An 18751-nucleotide genomic window follows, 5' to 3' on the forward strand; every position below is an offset into this window, starting at 1 on the left:
CTCTTTGGGAACTAATGAAAAATAAGATTAAGAAACAATAATCTAAAGGTTATAACATCCATTTATGATTGATCTGTTATTCCATTAAGGATTTCACTATATCGCATATAGTGATATTTATTTGTTTGTTTGTTTATTTATTTATTTATAAAGGAGATGGAAGTTTATTGAATATACCACAGGGGGATGGTGGGCAAGACAGCAAAGCAGAGGCTGTCTGCCTACTTTTAGTGATTTTAAAAAATTCTCTCACTTCCTTCTGGATTTCTTAGTTGGGGTTCTATAAATAAGAACTTTTCTTTGTCAGCTATTTGGTTATCTTAAAATTTAGTTCACATAGACAAAAATTTATTTGATTCTTTCCCTTTATGTATTAATTTTCAGAGAAATTCATTGGTGTCATACAACCTCCTAAAGAGTCCCAAAAGTAAGTGAGTCTGTTTATTTTGAGTACCACCTGACTCCTGCTTTTTTTTTTTTTTTTTTTAAGATTTTGTTTGTTTACTTGACAGAGAGAGACACATCAGGAGAGGGAACACAAGCAGGGGGAGTGGAAGAGGGAGAAGCAGGCTTCCCACTGAGCAGAGAGCCAGATGCAGGGGTGGATCCCTGGACCCTGAGATCATGACCTGAGGGGAAGGCAGAGGCTTAACCAATTGAGTCACCCAGGTGCCCCTGTTTTTTCCTTTTTAATAACGATTTTTAATTTTTCTCTTGATTTTTAAAATGAAGCTCTTTTGGTCTTAGGAAGAGTCACTTTTTTTTTTTTTTTTAGGTTGCCGAGATCTTCTCCCAATTTATTTGTGTTTGTATTCTTTTCTCTAGGCAATTTTTAAATACAGTAAAATGTATTCATTTGACTGTAAGAAATAGAAAGGCTTTTCACCTCTCAACCTAAAAGGAACTCAACCATTTTTTCCCTTAGCATGCCTGTGTGCTGAATGTTTGACCCTTCCCAAAAAACTCATATGTTGAAATCTTAATGCCCAGAATGATAGTGTTTGGAGGTGGAGCCTTTGGGAGGTAATGAGATCATGAGAGTAAATTCCTCATGAATGAAATTAGTGCCTTTATAAAAGAAGCCCAGTGAGGATACAGTAAGTCTGTGACCAAGAAGAGGGCTCTCATATGGCCAAGCTGACTCCCTGATCTTGAACTTCCAGCCTCCAGAGCTGTGAGAAATAAATTTCTGTTGTTTGTAAGCTGCTTGGTCTGTGGTATTTTGTTATAGAAGCCCAAATGAACTAAGATTGGTATTTTTATGATTTCAGGTTTTAATACTTAGATCTCTTAAACATTTGGAGTTAATCCTGGGATGTGTATAAAATGTGGGTCCAATTATACTTTTTTCAATAACATTAAATAATCTGTCTTTCCCTAGAGATCAAAGGTTCTACAATTCCATTAATCTGAATGTCTATTTGGGTGCCAGTAGCCAGTATTTTAGTGGTAGAGATTTTTTAGTATCTTTAAAATCTTTGTTCTCTTCCTTTTTTTTTTTTGCATTTTCTGGCTATTCTTGCTTTTTTATTTTCTTGCTTAGTGAATGTAAATTTAATGTGTCTATTGCCATACTTGTTAGTATTTTTATTTGGAGCATATTTAATTTACAGTTTAACTTATATGTCAAATATCCCATCCATGTTCAGAGAATTAACCTCTTTACTTATATATCAAATATCCCATCCATGTTCAGAGAATTAACCTCTTTAATTCAGAGAATTAACCTCATTTTAGCCCATGTGTTCTCAATAAGGGTGATACTGCTTCCTAGGGGATGAAAACTGGTGTTGGGTGGGGATGGAGCAAGGAAATCTTAGCTACAGTAATGGTTTGTGGCTCTCAGAAGTGCAGTTAAGCCAACAAAATCTTATTCTTCATTATTTACTCTCTCACTGGCGTTTCTTGGGTATCATATGAACAGCACTGACATTGAGGTCATAGAATATGTATGTATGCAAGATAAATGCTACCACAAAAGATCAGTGATCCAAACTGTGGCAAATAGGTGTCTGGAAATGGAGAACTTTCTTTCAAATGATGGCTCAATCTTGAAGTTGTATCACAAGAGGAGGCCTTGCATGGGCCCACTGGCTGCCTTTGATCATGCTTCTGTGTTTGACTTGGGATTTGAGGATTAAATAAAAAGAATGTTTTATTATCTATAAAGTTATTCAACATGTCTCATAAGAGACAAATTTGGACTTAACTAAGGAATGACTTTATTCAAAGGATCACTGCAGTGAGGGGAGGAAGACTTGTCATTGGGAGAACATTACACCCAATTGTAGATCTGCAGGCATTTAAAAGGTCAGGCAGAAAATAATTTTCTTTTATAAGGAAGGTAAACAAGGCCAGAAAGAAGTGGCTGTGGCAGTGTGGGATGAGTGGGTGGTTAGTTGTGTAGATTGTGTTCTTTGCAAGTCAGCTGCAGAAGGGTTTGAGTCATTGTTAAGAGGGTTGTTTGCATCCTGTGCTGACTCAGAACACAGGGTAGGCCTGTGAAGTTCAAGGGCCTGAGAGAAGGAGAGAAATTTGACCACTTTGGTCGGGTGAAGTTATTAGGCATTTTGTCCAGATTAGTCAGTGGCGTCCAGCAGCTCAGCTAGTCATTTATGAGACAAAGAATAGACATTTGGAGGCTCTGCCTGGAAAACGGGGGAGGGGTCATCCTCCAGTCATATCTAAGTTATGTGGGGAAAGGAGATTAATTTGTTTCCTAATCCACAAAGATAGAGTGGGTATCTCTCATCGCGGCTATTTTTCAGGATCATAGATCTTGGGTAAATTTTAATATTGTGAAATCCATCAATTATGTCAAGCACTGAGAAGTTAAAATGTTGACAATATAGGAATGAAGATCAAGCAACTAGTTGAAGGATTTTTCTATCTAGTAAAAGTTAAGTTCACTAAAAATTTTAAGAAATTATTTTTTCAATTGTTTTACTTTTTTCTGGAAAAGAATGGTTTGAATGATATGTTAAAAATTTGGTTACATTGTTTATATTATATACTTATATAAGTACATATCTTACAGTATACCTGTCCTATTAAAATTTCATGGTGGAGGGGGACAGGAAAAAAAGTGTCTAAAATGGCTCTTCAGAGGGGCAATGATGGAAAAAGTTGTTGAGAAATGCTGTACAAACCATTTGCTCAAATCTATTTTTAGGTCTTTCGGGGTGGTTCAAGTTTTTCTTTCTTTCTTTTTTTAAATTTTTTTTTAAAAGATTTTATTTACTTATTTGACAGAGATGATAAGTAGGCAGAGAGAGAGAGAGAGAGAGAGAAGCAGGCTCACTGCCAGGCAGAGAGCCCAATGCACATCTCCATCCCAGGACCCTGAGATCATGACCTGAGCAGAAGGCAGAGGCTTAACACACTGAGCCACTCAGGTGCCCCTCTTTCTTTATCTCTCTCTCTCTCTTTTTAAAGATTTTATTTATTTATTTAACAGAGAGAGAGAGATCACAAGTAGGCAGAGAGGCAAGCAGTGAGAAAGGGGGAAGCAGGCTCCCTACTGAGCAGGGAGCCTGACTCAGGGCTTAATCTCAGTACTCTGAGATCATGACCTGAGCCGAAGGTAGAGGCTTAACCCACAGAGCCACCCAGGCGCTCCTCAAGTTTTTCCTCTTGCACGTTTTATGCATTTCTTGTCAAGCTTGGGCCTAGGTATTTCATCCTTTTTTGTGGCTATTGTTTATTATATTTTCTGTGTGATTATTGTTTTTTATATAATGGTCATTTCTTTTCCTGCTAGTTTTATATCCTGCTAATTTACTAAGTTCTCTTTTTATTTGTCGTCACTTTTTCTTTCATTGCACTCCTGGGATTTTAGGCATGCTATCATATCTCATAGAGGGAGTTTTGCTTATTTTCTATTCTTGTTGTCTTGTTGATTTCTCTTGCCTCTTTATATTGGCTAATATAACTAATACAGTGATAAATGACAGTGAGAATAGTGGGTATTCTTGCCTTGTTTCTACTCTTAGCCTGGAAATAGTGTGCTTCAATGAAAGGCAAACAAGCATTTATTAGGATAAAAAAATTTCAATTCAGGGAGCGCAAACTCAGGCAGAAACCAAATAATGTACCACTTGGAGAGTGAAAGCAAGGATTTTTTTTCCTACATTAGTTAAGAGAAAAAAAGAAAAGGCTAAGCTATACTTGGTTATACACTGATGGACTACTGATTATTTCTTTAGAAAGTCCATAACCATCAGTCTTATGATCAGACTCTGTTTTCCGGCTGACATTTCAAGTAGTTGCCTGAAACAATTGCTGTTTTGCTCAGTCTGCAGGTTTTGGGCCAGTTCAAAAGGAGAGGCATAAGACAGTTTCTCTCAAGTGGTCCATCTGGCTTCATTTTAAAAGGCTTCATTCATGTCAGTCTTTCCAGCTATCATTAAAATAGTCATCAATTCCTATTTCTTATTGTGTTCTTGTCAGAAGTGGATCATGAGTTCTGGGAAATTTGGGGGTTATTTATGAAGATAGTATGATTTTCTTCCATAGAATGATTAATATCATGGATTATATTAGTGAACATGGTAATATCGAACCATCTTTTTATTACAGAGAAAGTCCCACTTAATTATGATAGTTTTTTAAACATGCTGTTTGGTTTTTGTTTGCTGGTATGTCAAATTTTGCAGTAGTATTTGTGATATATATATAAATATAAATATATATAAATATAATATATAAATATATATTAATATAATATAATAATATATTATATTATATAATATAATAATATATTATATATATAAATATAATAATATATTTGATTTTTTTTTTTTAAGATTTTTTTTTTTTTTTATTTGAGAGAGAGAGACAGTGAGAGAGAGAATGAGCGAGGAGAAGGTCAGAGAGCGAAGCAGACTCCCCATGGAGCTGGGAGCCTGATGTGGGACTCGATCCCGGGACTCCAGGATCACGCCCCGAGCTGGAGGCAGTCGTCCAACCAACTGCGCCACCCAGGCGTCCCTATATTTGATTTTTTTAAAGATTTTATTTATTTATTTGACAGAGAGAGAGAGATCACTAGTAGTCAGAGAAGCAGGCAGAGGGAGAGGAGGGGAAGCAGCTCCCTGCTGAGCAGAGAGCCCGATGCAGGGCTTGATCCCAGGACCCTGAGATCATGACCTGAGCTGAAGACAGAGGCTTAACCCACTGAGCCACTCAGGTGCCCCATATATTTTGTTTTTATCGCTAGTTCTTGGCACAGAGCTCCTAACACCCTTTTCTGATAGGAGTGTCTTTCATTTTTCATAACAAGCCCTGAATTATCCTAATGAAGTGGCTAGGGGTGGGCCCCTATATCGTCTCCAGAATAGAGTTGGGTTCACCAGAAAGACTGAGTGATTAGAGGATTGGAACTTTCCAACCCATCCACTGACCTCCAGAAAGGGGTGGTTGGCCCTGGAGGTTAAGGGCCATAAAAACTCTTGCACTAGGATATTTGATGAGCTTCTGGATTGGTGACACACTGAGTTGTTGAGAGGGTGGCATTCCTAGAGAGGGCATGGAAAGCTCCAAGCATTCCCCCTGCCAATACCTTGTCCTATGCATCTTTTCCATTTGGCTGTTCCAGAGCTGTATCCTTTATAATAAATTCATAAATGTAAGTAGAATACCTTCCTGAGTTACGTGAGCTATCCTAGCAAAGTATAAAACTTAGGAGGAGATTGTGGGAGCCCCCAGTCTATAGCTGGTTTGTCAGAAGTACTGGTGGCTAGGGATTTCAGTTTGGCTTCTGGAGTTAGGCACAGCCTTGTGGGATTGAGCCTTAAGCTGTAGGAGCAAAGCATCTCACTTTATCCTTGTATGTATGTGTGTGGGGGTGGGGGAGAGATACCTGGGTCAGCTGTGCTCCCCAGGGCTTCCTAGGTATGCCCCTATATCAGGATGTGAGATACCCTAGAAAACTAGCACTCTCTGAAGTCCTGTTAAGCATCATGGGGATTAAGGAAAAGTCTGGCCTGAATTCCTTGTGCCACAGCTGTATTCCACTGGATTTGAAGGAAGGCTAAGATTTTTCCAAACTCCCTCAAAGAGGTGAAATAAAGTTAGTCCCAAGATGCTCATTTTGTAGGCTCTGAGGCAAGCCTGACCTCATGGCTTCTTTTTTCCCTCTCCAGCCCTGCCTTCTCTGGACTCCACACATCTCCAGAAGAAGCAGCCAGAAAACCGATCAGTCCTGACAATTCTAAAAAACATGCCCCATGTGAGTTGCTATTTCATTTTTCCTCCTTCAAGTGCAGTCATTTGTTGTGTGATGTGAATATCAGATTTCTTTATCTCAAAATGTTCTGCTTTCCTTAGTTCCCTAAGGGAACTGCTCCCAAATTTTTCCCATTTCAGTGACTGATCCTAGCAAAGAGATCCATTCTTCTCTAAATGCTTTCCCCCTCATCAGTGTTTAGGTGTTTTTGTTTGTTTGTTTGTTTTTTGTTTTTTTCAGCTCATTCTACATTTTTTTGTCTTTCTTTTTTTTAAAATTTTTTTATTTTTTAAATTTATTTATTTTCAGCATAACAGTATTCATTGTTTTTGCACCACACCCAGTGCTCCATGCAGTGCGTGCCCTCTCTTAATAACCACCACCTGGTTCCCCCAACCTCCCACCCCCCACCACTTCAAACATTTTTTACATGCAAAGTCTTCTGCCAGGAACCCTAAGGAAACAGAAATGCCTCCCCTTATGAGCAATATTAGTATAACGGTTTGGTGAGGTAGTTATATGGGACCCATAACACTGATCTCTACAAACCTAGGTTTCCCACTTGGAAATGACAGCATTTCTGCTGGATGTTCCAGGTCTCAGTGTATGATGACGTTTTCTGCGAGGCTTTTAAGATTGAGTCTGAGAAGGAAGAGATCTTGCCTCTTGTATAGTTGCCTGTTGATGTTATCACAAATTTTCACAAACTTAGTGACTTGAAACAAGCCAAGTTTATTATCTATAGTTTTGGAGGTCAAAGTCTGAAATTGGCTTTATAGGCTAAAATCAAGATGTTGGTAGGTCTGTGTTCTTCTGGAGGTTCTAGAGGAGAATCTATTTCCGTACATTTTTCCAGGTCCTGTAGGCTGCCCACATTCCTTGCTCATGGCTTCCTTCCATTTTCAGAGCCAGCAGTCATCATTCTGACTTCTGCTTTCATTATCCTGTCTCCTTCTCTGACTCTTCTGCCTGCCTCTATCACTTAAAATACCCTTATGATTACATTGGGCCCAATGAGATAATCCAGGAAAATCTACCCATCTAATGTTCCTTAATCACATCTATATTTGTCATATAACGTTACATACTCAAAGGTTCCAGGGATTCAGATGAGGACATCTTTGTGGTGGTGGGGGGCTGTTATTCTATACACCACAACCCTCTTGCTCCGGAACCAATGAGAGGATGATCAGCAGTCAGGTTTACCTTAGAGTTGGCCAGAAATGTGTCCATGGTGCCTATTACACCTAGATTGGCATCCATCAGCTTGCACAAAAGGAAGTAGAAATAAAATCTGCCAGATGCCTACTCTCTTGAAAATTGTAGATTCTTAGGACTCAAAGACATTAGAGAATTTAATTGAAATATTCCCAAATAAGCAGATCATTTCATCCATAAAATGGAAATGTCAGTTATATTCAGTGACATAATATTAGGACTTCAAGGATTTGAATCTTCAAAAAATTCTTTTTTTTTTTTTTTAAGATTTAAAAAAAAATTTGCTTGGAGAGAGAGAGTGTGTGTGTGAGTGGGAGGAGGGGCAGAAGGAGAGGAAGAGAGAGAATCCCAAGCAGACTCCTTGCCCAGTGGGGCACCCCATGCAGGGCTTGATCCCAGGACCCTGGGATCATGACCTGAGCCAAAGATCAGATGCTTAACTGACCGAGCCACCCAGGTACCCCCCAATCCCCCAAGTTCAATGTTTTAGCCTACAGATTTCTTTTTTTTTTTTTTTAAGATTTTATTTATTTATTTGACACAAAGAGAGAGAGATCACAAGTAGGCAGAGAGGTAGGCAGAGAGAGAAGGAAACAGGCTCCCCACTGAGCAGAGAGCCCGATGTGGGGCTGTATTCCAGGACCCTGAGATCATGACCTGAGCCGAAGGCAGAGGCTTTAACCCACTGAGCCACCCAGGCGCCCCAAGAACTCATATTTATTGAGAATTTACTATTTTTTGGAATTTGAAAGCTTAATATGTTGTGTTACTGCATATACTATTTTATTTAATGAGAGAACTGCATTCATCTGGCCTTTTGTATTCCTGGACTTTTCTGGTTAATAGAATTATCCTATCATACATAGGAAGTTTTATCTTCCTCTGTGCAATAGGAGTGATCAAGGATCCTGTTGACACTATAGTTCAGGGACTTAATTTCCTTTAATGTTACAAGGTGTTCAGCCATGGCCCATTTACTGTGTCATCCCCTTCCTTCATGGCCTGCTCTTTTTTTCCTCACTTTGCCTCAAAGTCATTGTCATATTTTTACCAATAACACTTGGATTTGTTGTTTCAGTGGTTGGTGACTTTCAGGGATGTGGCCATCAACTTCTCTCAAGAAGAGTGGGAATGCCTTAACTCCACTCAGAGGGACTTGTACAGGGATGTGATGTTGGAGAACTACAGCAACCTGATCTCACTGGGTAAGATCATCTACAATACTCAGAACTTGACTCCCATATTTTCTGCCTGTGTCATTATGGTTTTCTGATTTTTATTTCCTAAGGAAAGGTTTGAGTTTTTTGGAGGTAGAAGTGTAATCAAAGTCAAGTAGTTCACAGCATGGCCTGCACCAGATCAAGCACAACCCAAAGGAAATGTTGAAAGCAAAGACCATTTTATTATTTGTTACAAGTAAGGACCCCGGGAGATCACTCTGAAAGCATTGTTTCCCTGTGGGGTTAGTAGAGGAAGTTCTTACGCACTGTGGCAGGGCGCTGGGACAGGGGGCTCATATGTACCCTTCTGATTCAGTTGGACATGCCTGGCATTTCAGCATGCCAGTGTGTGTATTGTCTGTTCAAAACATGGCAGAAAATTCCACTCACAGGAGGATGTCTTTGTATATTTTTAAATTTAAATTTATTTAGCCAACATAAAGTACATCTCAGTATTACAGCGTGATAAAGATAACTTCAGGTCAGCTCAGCTGAGGCTTCTGTACAGGTCCTTAGCTCCCTTCCAGCTCAAACTGACTCATGCGAGGGGCTATCTGGCTGGACACACTTAGCAAGGGGCTCTCAGGTGAAACACCTACTTCGGTGTCTCCTTGGCTGGAACTGGACCTGTGGGTTCTGCAAAACAAGACACATTCCTTCCCTGCTTTTGTCTCTTCTCCTCCTCCCTTCTGCCGATCGCTTTAAGACACATTTGTTCTTTGAATAACTTCCCCTTGCATCCTAACCGACAGAAGTCGACAGCTCCACTGTGTGCCTTCTTGTTTTTCATCCTTCAGATCTTCATGTTGTCCTCTGTCACTTCCTTCGGTGTCTCTCTTTGATGACCAATGGCCTGGATTTGAATCTGGGACTCCTATACCATGACCATATCACATTTCTTTTCTCTTAAGCTGGATGTTCAATCCCTAAACCAGATGTGTTTTCTTTATTGGAGCAAGGGAAGGACCCCTGGATGGTGATGAGAGCCATGTTAAGAAGGCGCTCAGGTGAATAAGAGCTAGTCACATAGGAGCAGCTCTTGCTGACAATAAGACAGCTGGTCTGTGAGGTGGCCGCGCTTCGAGATGTTTGTGTGAAGCTCTCTTCAAAGGCCTGTGGAAAGAAGTCTAAGGTCTCAGCAGGAAAGTGATATCAGTATGAGTTCCCAAAGGAACTTCCTTTCTAACTCACATTTACCACTCTTCCTCTCTCATATTCCCCTTTAATTTTTCCCCCTTTAGGTTTTTTTGTTTTTTGTTTTTGTTTTTTTAAAGATTTTATTTATTTATTTGACAGAGAGAGAGATCACAAGTGGCAGAGAGTCAGGCAGAGAGGGGGGGAAGCAGGTTCCTTGTTGAGCAGAGAGCCCGAGTGGGGCTCGATCCCAGGACCCTGAAATCATGACCTGAGCCGAAGGCAGTGGCTTAATCCACTGAGCTACCCAGGCGCCCCTTTCCCTTTTAGTTTTAATGAGGAGGGTACTTTTGGTCTCTTCCAGAGATAATTCTCTTACTTATTTTTTTAACTGGGTTTGTATCTCCAGCCAGCAAATGTTTGTGGAGAGCTTGCTGTGTTCGTAGATTAGGATAACCAGGGACGATCTCCCAGAGGAGGTAATTTTGAACTGAGGCCTGAATGAAATTAGCCATGCCCCCCCCAAAAAAAGTGTGTGTTGAGGCAGATGGTGCAGAAGTGCAGAGGTCCTGAGGAGATGCTGTACTTCACTTATCTGAGGATCAGCAAGAAGGTTAGTGTGTTTAGAGCAAGGAGAGTGAAAGTGGAAATTAATGATGAATTCAGAGAAATAGACAGAAAACAGATCGCATGAGGCCATAGGCCATTGCAAGGAACGAGATTTTTTTTTTTTTTTTAAGATTTTATTTATTTATTTGACAGAGAGAAATCACAAGTAGATGGAGAGGCAGGCAGAGAGAGAGAGGGAAGCAGGCTCCCTGCTGAGCAGAGAGCCCGATGCGGGACTCAATCCCAGGACCCTGAGATCATGACCTGAGCCTAAGGCAGCGGCTTAACCCACTGAGCCACCCAGGCGCCCCTGCAAGGAACGAGATTTTATTCTAAGCATGATAAGAAGCTGTTGGAGGGTTTTGTGCAGATGAGTAAGGGATCTTTGTTTAAAGATCTCTCTGGGTGCTTGTGTAGAGTGAGGGTAAGAATGAAAGCAGGAAGACTAGTTAGAGGGCTAGTTCAGAATTCCACATTAGAGATAACAGTGGCTTGGAATGGGGTTTAATATGTGAAGGTGATGAGAATGGGTTATATTCTGGTTATATTTGATGGTACAATTAGTAGGATTTGCTGAAGGATTGGAAATAAAAAGCCATTAGAGTTTGGAAGCCTGTAGAAGGAAGTCAAGAGTAATGCATTTGAGGGGCACCTGGGTGGCTCAGTTGGTTAGGCCTTCAGGTCAGGTCATGATCCTGGAGTCTCAGAATCAAGTCCTGCTTTGGGCTCCCAGCTCCAGGGGGAGTCTGCTTCTCCCTCTGACCTTCTCCCCTCTCATGCTCTCTCTCACTCTGTCTTTCTCTCACATAAATAAATAAAATCTTTTTTATTTTATTTATTTATTTATTTTTAAAGATTTTATTTATTTATTTGAGAGAGAGCATGAGTGAGGAGAAGGTCAGAGGGAGAAGCAGACTCCCCGCGGAGCTGGGAGCCCGATGCTGGACTCGATCCTGGGAGTCCGGGATCATGACCCGAGCCAAAAGCAGTCATCCAACCAACTGAGTCACCCAGGCGCCCCTAAAATCTTTTTTTAAAAAAATAGTAATGCATTTGAGATGGCCAGTATATGTCCTTAATAGAGAAGTTAGATAAGCATTTAAAAGCCTACAGGATGATAGTCAGGACTGAGGGATAAATATGGGTTAATCTCTGGATAATGGGGTTAGATGAGATTATGGAGAGAAGTGATCTAAAAGGAAGTCAAGGTGAAGTCCAGGGACTAAGCCATGGGGCATTCCAGCTGGGAAAAGGAAAATGATCTAGCAAAGGAAATTCAGGAGTAACATAAGTAACCTATGATCTAGGATGCAATCAGGAAGGCAGAGGGCTGGAAGCCAATGACAAACACAAGGAGGGATGACACACACAAGTGACAGATGATGCTTTGAGGTCAAGGAAGATGAAGGATGAGACCTGGCTACTGGATTTGGCAAGACAAAGGGTACTGGTGACTCAGACAGAGTAGGTTTGGAAATGAGAGGAATAACAACTTGATTGTAAAGGATTACAAAGAGAACAAGGAAGAAATAAGCCAACAATAAAAACTGTTGTGGGACAGTGACTTAACTCACCAGGCAGTGTTGAGGGCCCATTTGAGGAATTCTCAAAAGTATAAATAGAGTTTTAAAATGTATTAGAAGTTTTTATTAATTTTTTTAAAGACTTTTTTTTTAAAGGTTTTATTTATTTGACAGAGAGAGGGAGATCACAAGTAGGGAGAGAGGCAGTCAGAGAGAGGCAGTGGAGGCAGGCTTCCTGCTGAGCAGAGAACCCAAATGCATTGGCTCGATCCCAGGACCCTGAGATCATGACCTGAGCTGAAGGCAGAGGCTTAACCCACTGAGCCACTCCGGCACCCCGTATTAGAAGTTTGTAATAAGGGCGCCTGGGTGGCTCAGTGGGTTAAGCCGCTGCCTTCGGCCCAGGTCATGATCTCAGAGTCCTGCGATCGAGTCCCGCATCGGGCTCTCTGCTCAGCAGGGAGCCTGCTTCCCCCTTCTCTCTCTCTGCCTGCCTCTCTGCCTGCTTGTGATTTCTCTCTCTGTCTAATAAATAAATAAAATCTAAAAAAATAAATAAATAAATAAAAAAAATAAAAAAAGAAGTTTGTAATAATAGTGCTATGATAATTAGGACAAAGAAGTGTGAAGTGTGATTCGAGTTTGTATATATAGTAGTATTTCAACTGCATAAAAGTGCAAGGGAAAGAGCCTGGAAGGATATATGGCAAAGATGTTAGTTAGGAGGATGGGAGAGAAAGGGGAAGAAAAGTTTTGACAGGAAATACAGACATTTCTTTTGAGAAGTTTTACCAGGAAAGAGTACAGTAAATGAAAAAGAGCTGCAAGGTGAACCGCAGAATCAAAGGAGAGGTTGTTCTTTTTTAATTTCAAGGAAGAGTCTTTAAGATGGAGATGAATATTGGAGAGATGGTACAAGACTAAGTGATCTGGAAATATGGGTGGTAGCAATCAGAAAGGATCGTTACTCAAAATTGAGATTTTGGAGGTCTTGCTATAATTGGAGGTAGCAAGGTCTGTTATGTGTGTATTTGATATTAGAGAGAAATACAGGTGTAGCATTGCTGGAGTCTGTGACTGGGGACAGCTTTTCAGGAATAGCAAAGGGACGTGAAGTTTCAGGGGGGCCCTGAAAGGATGTAAAGCAGGTGGGGAGGCTGAGGATAGAGGGCAGAGCATTCTTGGCAGAGGCAACAATGTCCTGAAGGCCACAGGAGGATGGAGCTTGGTGTAATATGAGGTATTCAGAGAAGGACCTTGTAGTTGGAGCCTAGTGCAGGACAGGTGCCAGGTGTGAGTTTGGAGAGTCTGACAGGGTCTAGGCCAGAAAGAACCTTCTAGGGGTTCTAAAAATGACTCGGTGGAGGTGCTTGGGTGGCTCAGTTGGTGCATCTAACTCTTGATTTTGGCTCCGGTCATGATCTTGAGGTCCTGGGATGGAGCCACATCACTGGAGAGTCTGCTTGAGGATTCTCTCTGTCTTCCTCTGCACTTGTACGTGTTCTCTCTCTCTCTCTCTCAAATACATAAACAAATCTTTAAAAAAATAACTTGGTGGGTTATGAGCAGCATTTATTTTTATTTTTTTTGGTTTTGTTTTGTTTCTTAAAGAAAATAACACAGAAGAGAACATTTTAAAAAGTATCAGAATGCATCCCATGTAGCAAAGATAATTTCATGACCTATTTGTTTTATGTTTATGTATTGGATCATAATATAACATGTATTTCTTATCTTCGAATTTTGTCCCCGAAGCATTTGCAAGCTAATGAAGCATCTTGAGTAGGACAGTGAAACAATGCAATTTACATACTTAATTTACATCACTCTTGACTGCCAGTTGGAGATTAGAAGAAAGGGTCTCAGGACTTGATGGAGTGGGTTATTGTTCTGCTTCAAACAGGAGGTGACCTAGTCTTCCTCAGAGTGCTGGTAGTGGCACTGGGGATAAGGAAACAGATTCAAGGGCAATTTAGTAGATCAGTTCAGCAGGAGTTGGGAGGGCAAGAATGAAAGAGGTCTCTCAGACTCCTGCTTTTCAGATTCCATTTTGTCATCACTTCTTATGCACTTTTCTTGTTTCTTCCATTTATTTAATACAACAAAAAGAACTGTTTAATCATGTTATTATAACTTGGAGAGCACTTGGTTATAAACTGGATTTGTTTGATCCCTTACACTGTTCCATTAATCACCATATTCCAGTTGGGTTCTTTCCTAGTGGTATGTGGTTTTTCTAAGCCATATTGTGCTTCTCTTTCAAAAACATAGTAAAACCCAGATACGCTCATCCCAGTACATTTTGCTGACATGAGTTGATGTTAAACTGAGCTGCGTGAGGATTTCTGTTTTTGTTTATAATTTCTTTCTGCTTTTTAGCAAAAGCATGCTCCTTGGATTTCTGACTCATTTCTTTTTTTAAAAAGGATTTTAGAGTGGGGAGGGGCAGAGGAAGAGGGAGAGAGAATCTTAAGTAGGGTCCATGCCCCGCAGAGCCCAATGTGAGGCTCCATCTCACAACCCTGAGATCATGACCTGAGCTGAAATCAAGAGTCAGATGTTTAAGTAACTGTGTCACCCAGGCGCCCCTCTGATTCATTTCTAAAGACTGTTTAAACTTGATTTTGCTGGTTTATGTTGATTTTTCGCTCTTAGTACCATCCTCTGTGCCTCACGCTCCAGTCCTATTGGATAGTGTTCTACATTTAAAAGTTATACCTACTCGTCTTTATTCAGAATGTCTTAAAATTTCCTTTACTGTGTTAACTTGTCAGTATTTTTAGAATATTGTGGAAATGCTTTTCTGGGAGATATGAGAACATTTGACCTTGAGTTGAATTTACTGGGAAGGGAGACCTTAAAAAATGTGTAAAGAGAGAAAGAAAATACTGCATATGCTTTCTGTGTTCTGGTGAATAGCTAAAAACAGGTATATTTTTTCTACACTTACAAAGCTTGAGGAGCAGGAAGATCAACATAAACAAATGAAGTACAATTCCAGAATTGGCAAAATTGACACAAGAATGAAGAATAAGGTAGATGTGTAGAGATTAAGATAAAGCACGGACCAGGTAGAGTTTTCTGGGATAGTCTTCCTGAGCAGCTGCCATTTAAGTTAGGACATTTCTGACAAAAAGGAATTGGCCATGCAGAGAGCATTTCTGGAAGATGGAACAGCATGTGAGAATCTGAAATGGGAAAGAATTTGATATGTTCCAGGAACTCTAATAAAGCCAGTAAGAGCATTGTTTCTGAAGATAGTAATGGTTCAAAATGAAGTCAGAAAGGTAATCAAGGAATGGATCATGCAGAGGCTTTTAGGCCGTGAACAGGAATTTGGATTTTATTTGAAGTACAAGGGGTAAACCACTGAAAGGTTTCAAGCTGTATTTTCAAATTTTTTTCCTAGACCAGAAGCATCTGGGGAGATTGATAAATGAAGGAAAACTTGCATTTTTCAAGTTGTCGATAAATATTGAGTATCAATAATGTGCAAGTAATGGTTCTAGGCACAAAAAGTAAAGCAGAAAGTGAAGCAAAGTCATTGCTTTGACTAAGCATGCGGGAGACAGACAAGGCACCAACTTTAAAAATAATGTATCTGTTAGTGATAAATGTAATATAGATGCAATTCTATATTAGGTGTTTTGGTAATGTGACATTTGAGCAGAAAACTGAAGTAAAAAACAATCTGAGGGGTTTGAAGTGGCGGGGGGGTGGGAGGTTGAGGTACCAGGTGGTGGGTATTATAGAAGGCATGGGTTGCATGGAGCACTGGGTGTGGTGCAAAAATAATGAATACTGTTATGCTGAAAATAAATAAAAAATAAATAAATAAAAAGAAAGAAAACTGAAGTGAGAGAGCAGATATCTGGGGAAAGAGCATTCCAAAAGGTAAACACAGAGGCATATGCTTGGCATTTTTGAACAGCAAGGAAGCCATTGTGCTGAGAACAGAATGAGTAATTAGGAGTGGTAAGAGACAATATCAGAGAAGGGCAAACTCTTATAGAGTAAGGTCTTGTGGGCCATAATAAGTAAGGACTATTCTGAGATGTAAACTCTTAGAAGATTTTTGCAGGGGAGTAATATGATATGAATTACATTTTCAAAGAATTCTTCTGGCTTCTGTGTGAAGGAAGGTAGGGGCCAAGTTCAAAGAACAGAGACCAGTTAAGAGGCTATCACAGTGAGAGGCAGATGGCTTGGCCTTGGGCGATAGTAGTGGATGTGGTCAGATACTTGATAAACTTTTAATAGGAGAGGTAATAGGACTTGTTGATAGATTGGATATCTACCCAGACATTTGATTGAATGTTTCCAAGGGATGGTTTTTGCAGTTATTTTATAAGCTCCCTTGGTTGGATTCTAATCTACTCCAAAGTTTAAGCACCACACACTCATGTTTCTATAATTACTTTCTTCCCTATAAACTCCCCTTATTCTGTGTTTCCTCCTTGTACCTTTTATTTTAATTGCACAAAATCTTTCAGCACTGTTTCAGCCATTGTGTTCTTGTAAGAACTTTTACTTTATCTATCATTTTTACTTTAGAAGTTTCATTTCTCCTTATAAACAGAAGCAGCAGGAATTTGCGTTCTTGTTATCTTCTAGACTTGGAATCCAGTTGTGAGACCAAAAAGTCATTTCCAGAAAAGGGAGCTTATGAAATGGAATCACTGCAACAGGAGAATATGAGGAAACCTATCAGCCATAACCTTGATTACAGTGGTCTTAGAGATACAGTGGAGGGAAAAGGAATGTTTGAAGGTCAACAGAAAAGCCAGGAAGGACTTTACATGCACATGAAAATTACCTTTGGTGAAAAAGCCACTCAGAGCCATTCTGTGTCACCTACTCTTCAGATAAATCCTACCAAGGAAAAATTGTACAAATGTAAGGAATGTGAACAAGCTTTCAACTACTTGCCTTGCCTTACTCAACATGAGAAAAGTCATAATAAAGAAAAACACTCTGAAGTTAAGAAACGTAGGAAGACCTTCAGCAAAAAGCCAACCTATATTCAACATCAGAGGATTCAGAATAGTGAAAAGCCTTATGAGTGTATGGAATGTGGGAAGGCTTTTGGTCGTAGTTCTGATCTGATTCAACATCAGAAAATTCATACTAATGAAAAACCTTACCAGTGTAAGGCATGTGGGAAGGCTTTTATTCGTGGTTCACAGCTCACTGAACATCAGAGAGTTCATACAGGAGAGAAACCATATGAATGTAAGGAATGTGGAAAAGCCTTTAGTTATTGTTCACAGTATACCCTCCATCAGAGAATTCATAGTGGTGAAAAACCCTATGAATGTAAGGAATGTGGGAAGACCTTTATTCTTGGCTCCCAGCTTACTTACCATCAGAGAATTCATAGTGGTGAGAAACCCTATGAGTGTAAGGAATGTGGAAAGGCCTTTATTCTTGGTTCACACCTTACTTATCATCAAAGAGTTCATACTGGTGAAAAGCCTTACAGATGTAAAGAATGTGGGAAGGCCTTTTTATGTGCCTCCCAACTTAATGAACATCAGAGAATCCATACTGGTGAGAAACCCTATGAATGTAAGGAATGTGGGAAGGCCTTTTTTCGTGGCTCACAACTAACTTACCATCTGAGAGTTCATACAGGTGAGAGACCCTATAAATGCAAAGAATGTGGGAAAGCCTTTATTTCTAATTCTAATCTTACTCAACATCAGAGAATTCATACAGGTGAAAAACCCTACAAATGTAAAGAATGTGAGAAGGCCTTTATTTGTGGCAAACAACTTAGTGAACATCAGAGAATTCATACAGGTGAGAAACCCTTTGAATGTAAGGAGTGCGGAAAGACTTTTATTCGTGGTGCCTATCTTACTCAACATGAGAAAATTCATGGTGAGAAGCATTATGAATGTAAGGAATGTGGGAAGACCTTTTTTCGTGCCACACAACTTACATATCACCAGAGAATTCATACAGGTGAGAAACCCTACAAATGTAAGGAATGTGACAAGGCTTTTATTTATGGCTCACAACTTAGTGAACACCAGAGAATTCATAGAGGTGAAAAACCCTATGAATGTAAGCAATGTGGGAAGGCTTTTATTCGTGGCTCACATCTTACTGAACATCTAAGAACTCATTCCGGTGAGAAACCCTATGGATGTAAGGAATGTGGGAAGGCCTTTAGTCGTGGCTCCGAACTTACTCTACATCAACGGATCCATACTGGTGAGAAACCTTATGTGTGTGTTCAATGTGGTAAAGACTTTAGACGTCATTCACAACTTACTCAACATATGAGGCTTCATAATTGAAAAAGCCTTGAATATGATTTAATATAAGAAAGGCTTCCAAAAAAAGAAAGAATGGAAGAAAGAAAAGAAAAGAAAGGCTTCCATGTCTTCAACAACTCTGGAATGTCAGAGACCCATGTTATGTTCATAATGAATTTAGGACATCTTCTGCTTGTGCTCAAAATCTATTAATTTTTAGAAAGCTTATATTAATGAATGCAGAAGTAACTTCTGGAACCCATTAAACATTTTTAAGAATCTCTACACCTTGGAATGTAATGCTGAAGTATATATACCCTTTATTGAACCATTTCTATTTCACCATTTTCTGTGCAATTGGAGAAGTTACTTAACTTCTCTATACCTCAGTTTATTTGTGTAAAATAATGTAATGATACCACGTTGATTAAATTATAAATGATTAATTGTATGCAACTCCTGTTGGAAGGTATCTATTATTGCCATTATTATATGCTATTAGAGAAGTCAAATGGTAAGAATATTTTTAAGTACAGAAAGATGTAAGCATTTTATTAC

The 18751-nt window shown here is 39.7% G+C and overlaps 1 protein-coding gene across 5 annotated transcripts in view; it reads left to right on the forward strand.

The window, feature by feature from the left end:
- LOC122911601 (zinc finger protein 30 homolog) overlaps positions 1 to 18284 on the forward strand; it is a 129679-nt gene extending 111395 nt beyond the window's left edge. Inside the window, exons 1-4 of one of the 5 annotated variants that reach the window (XM_044256456.1) lie at positions 195 to 427; positions 6144 to 6229; positions 8523 to 8649; positions 16545 to 18284. In XM_044256456.1, the coding sequence (XP_044112391.1) occupies positions 6221 to 6229; positions 8523 to 8649; positions 16545 to 18235 (1827 nt within the window). In that variant the 5' untranslated portion in view covers positions 195 to 427; positions 6144 to 6220 and the 3' untranslated portion in view covers positions 18236 to 18284. Of the gene's footprint in view, positions 1 to 194; positions 428 to 6143; positions 6230 to 8522; positions 8650 to 16544 lie in introns of those variants that run through there. The other 4 variants (XM_044256455.1, XM_044256458.1, XM_044256475.1 and 1 more) reach the window with 4 other exon arrangements.
- Positions 18285 to 18751: the final 467 nt, after the last annotated feature.

The sequence above is a fragment of the Neovison vison genome, chromosome 7, assembly GCF_020171115.1.
Source record: "Neovison vison isolate M4711 chromosome 7, ASM_NN_V1, whole genome shotgun sequence".
NCBI classification, from domain to species: Eukaryota; Metazoa; Chordata; class Mammalia; order Carnivora; family Mustelidae; genus Neogale; species Neogale vison.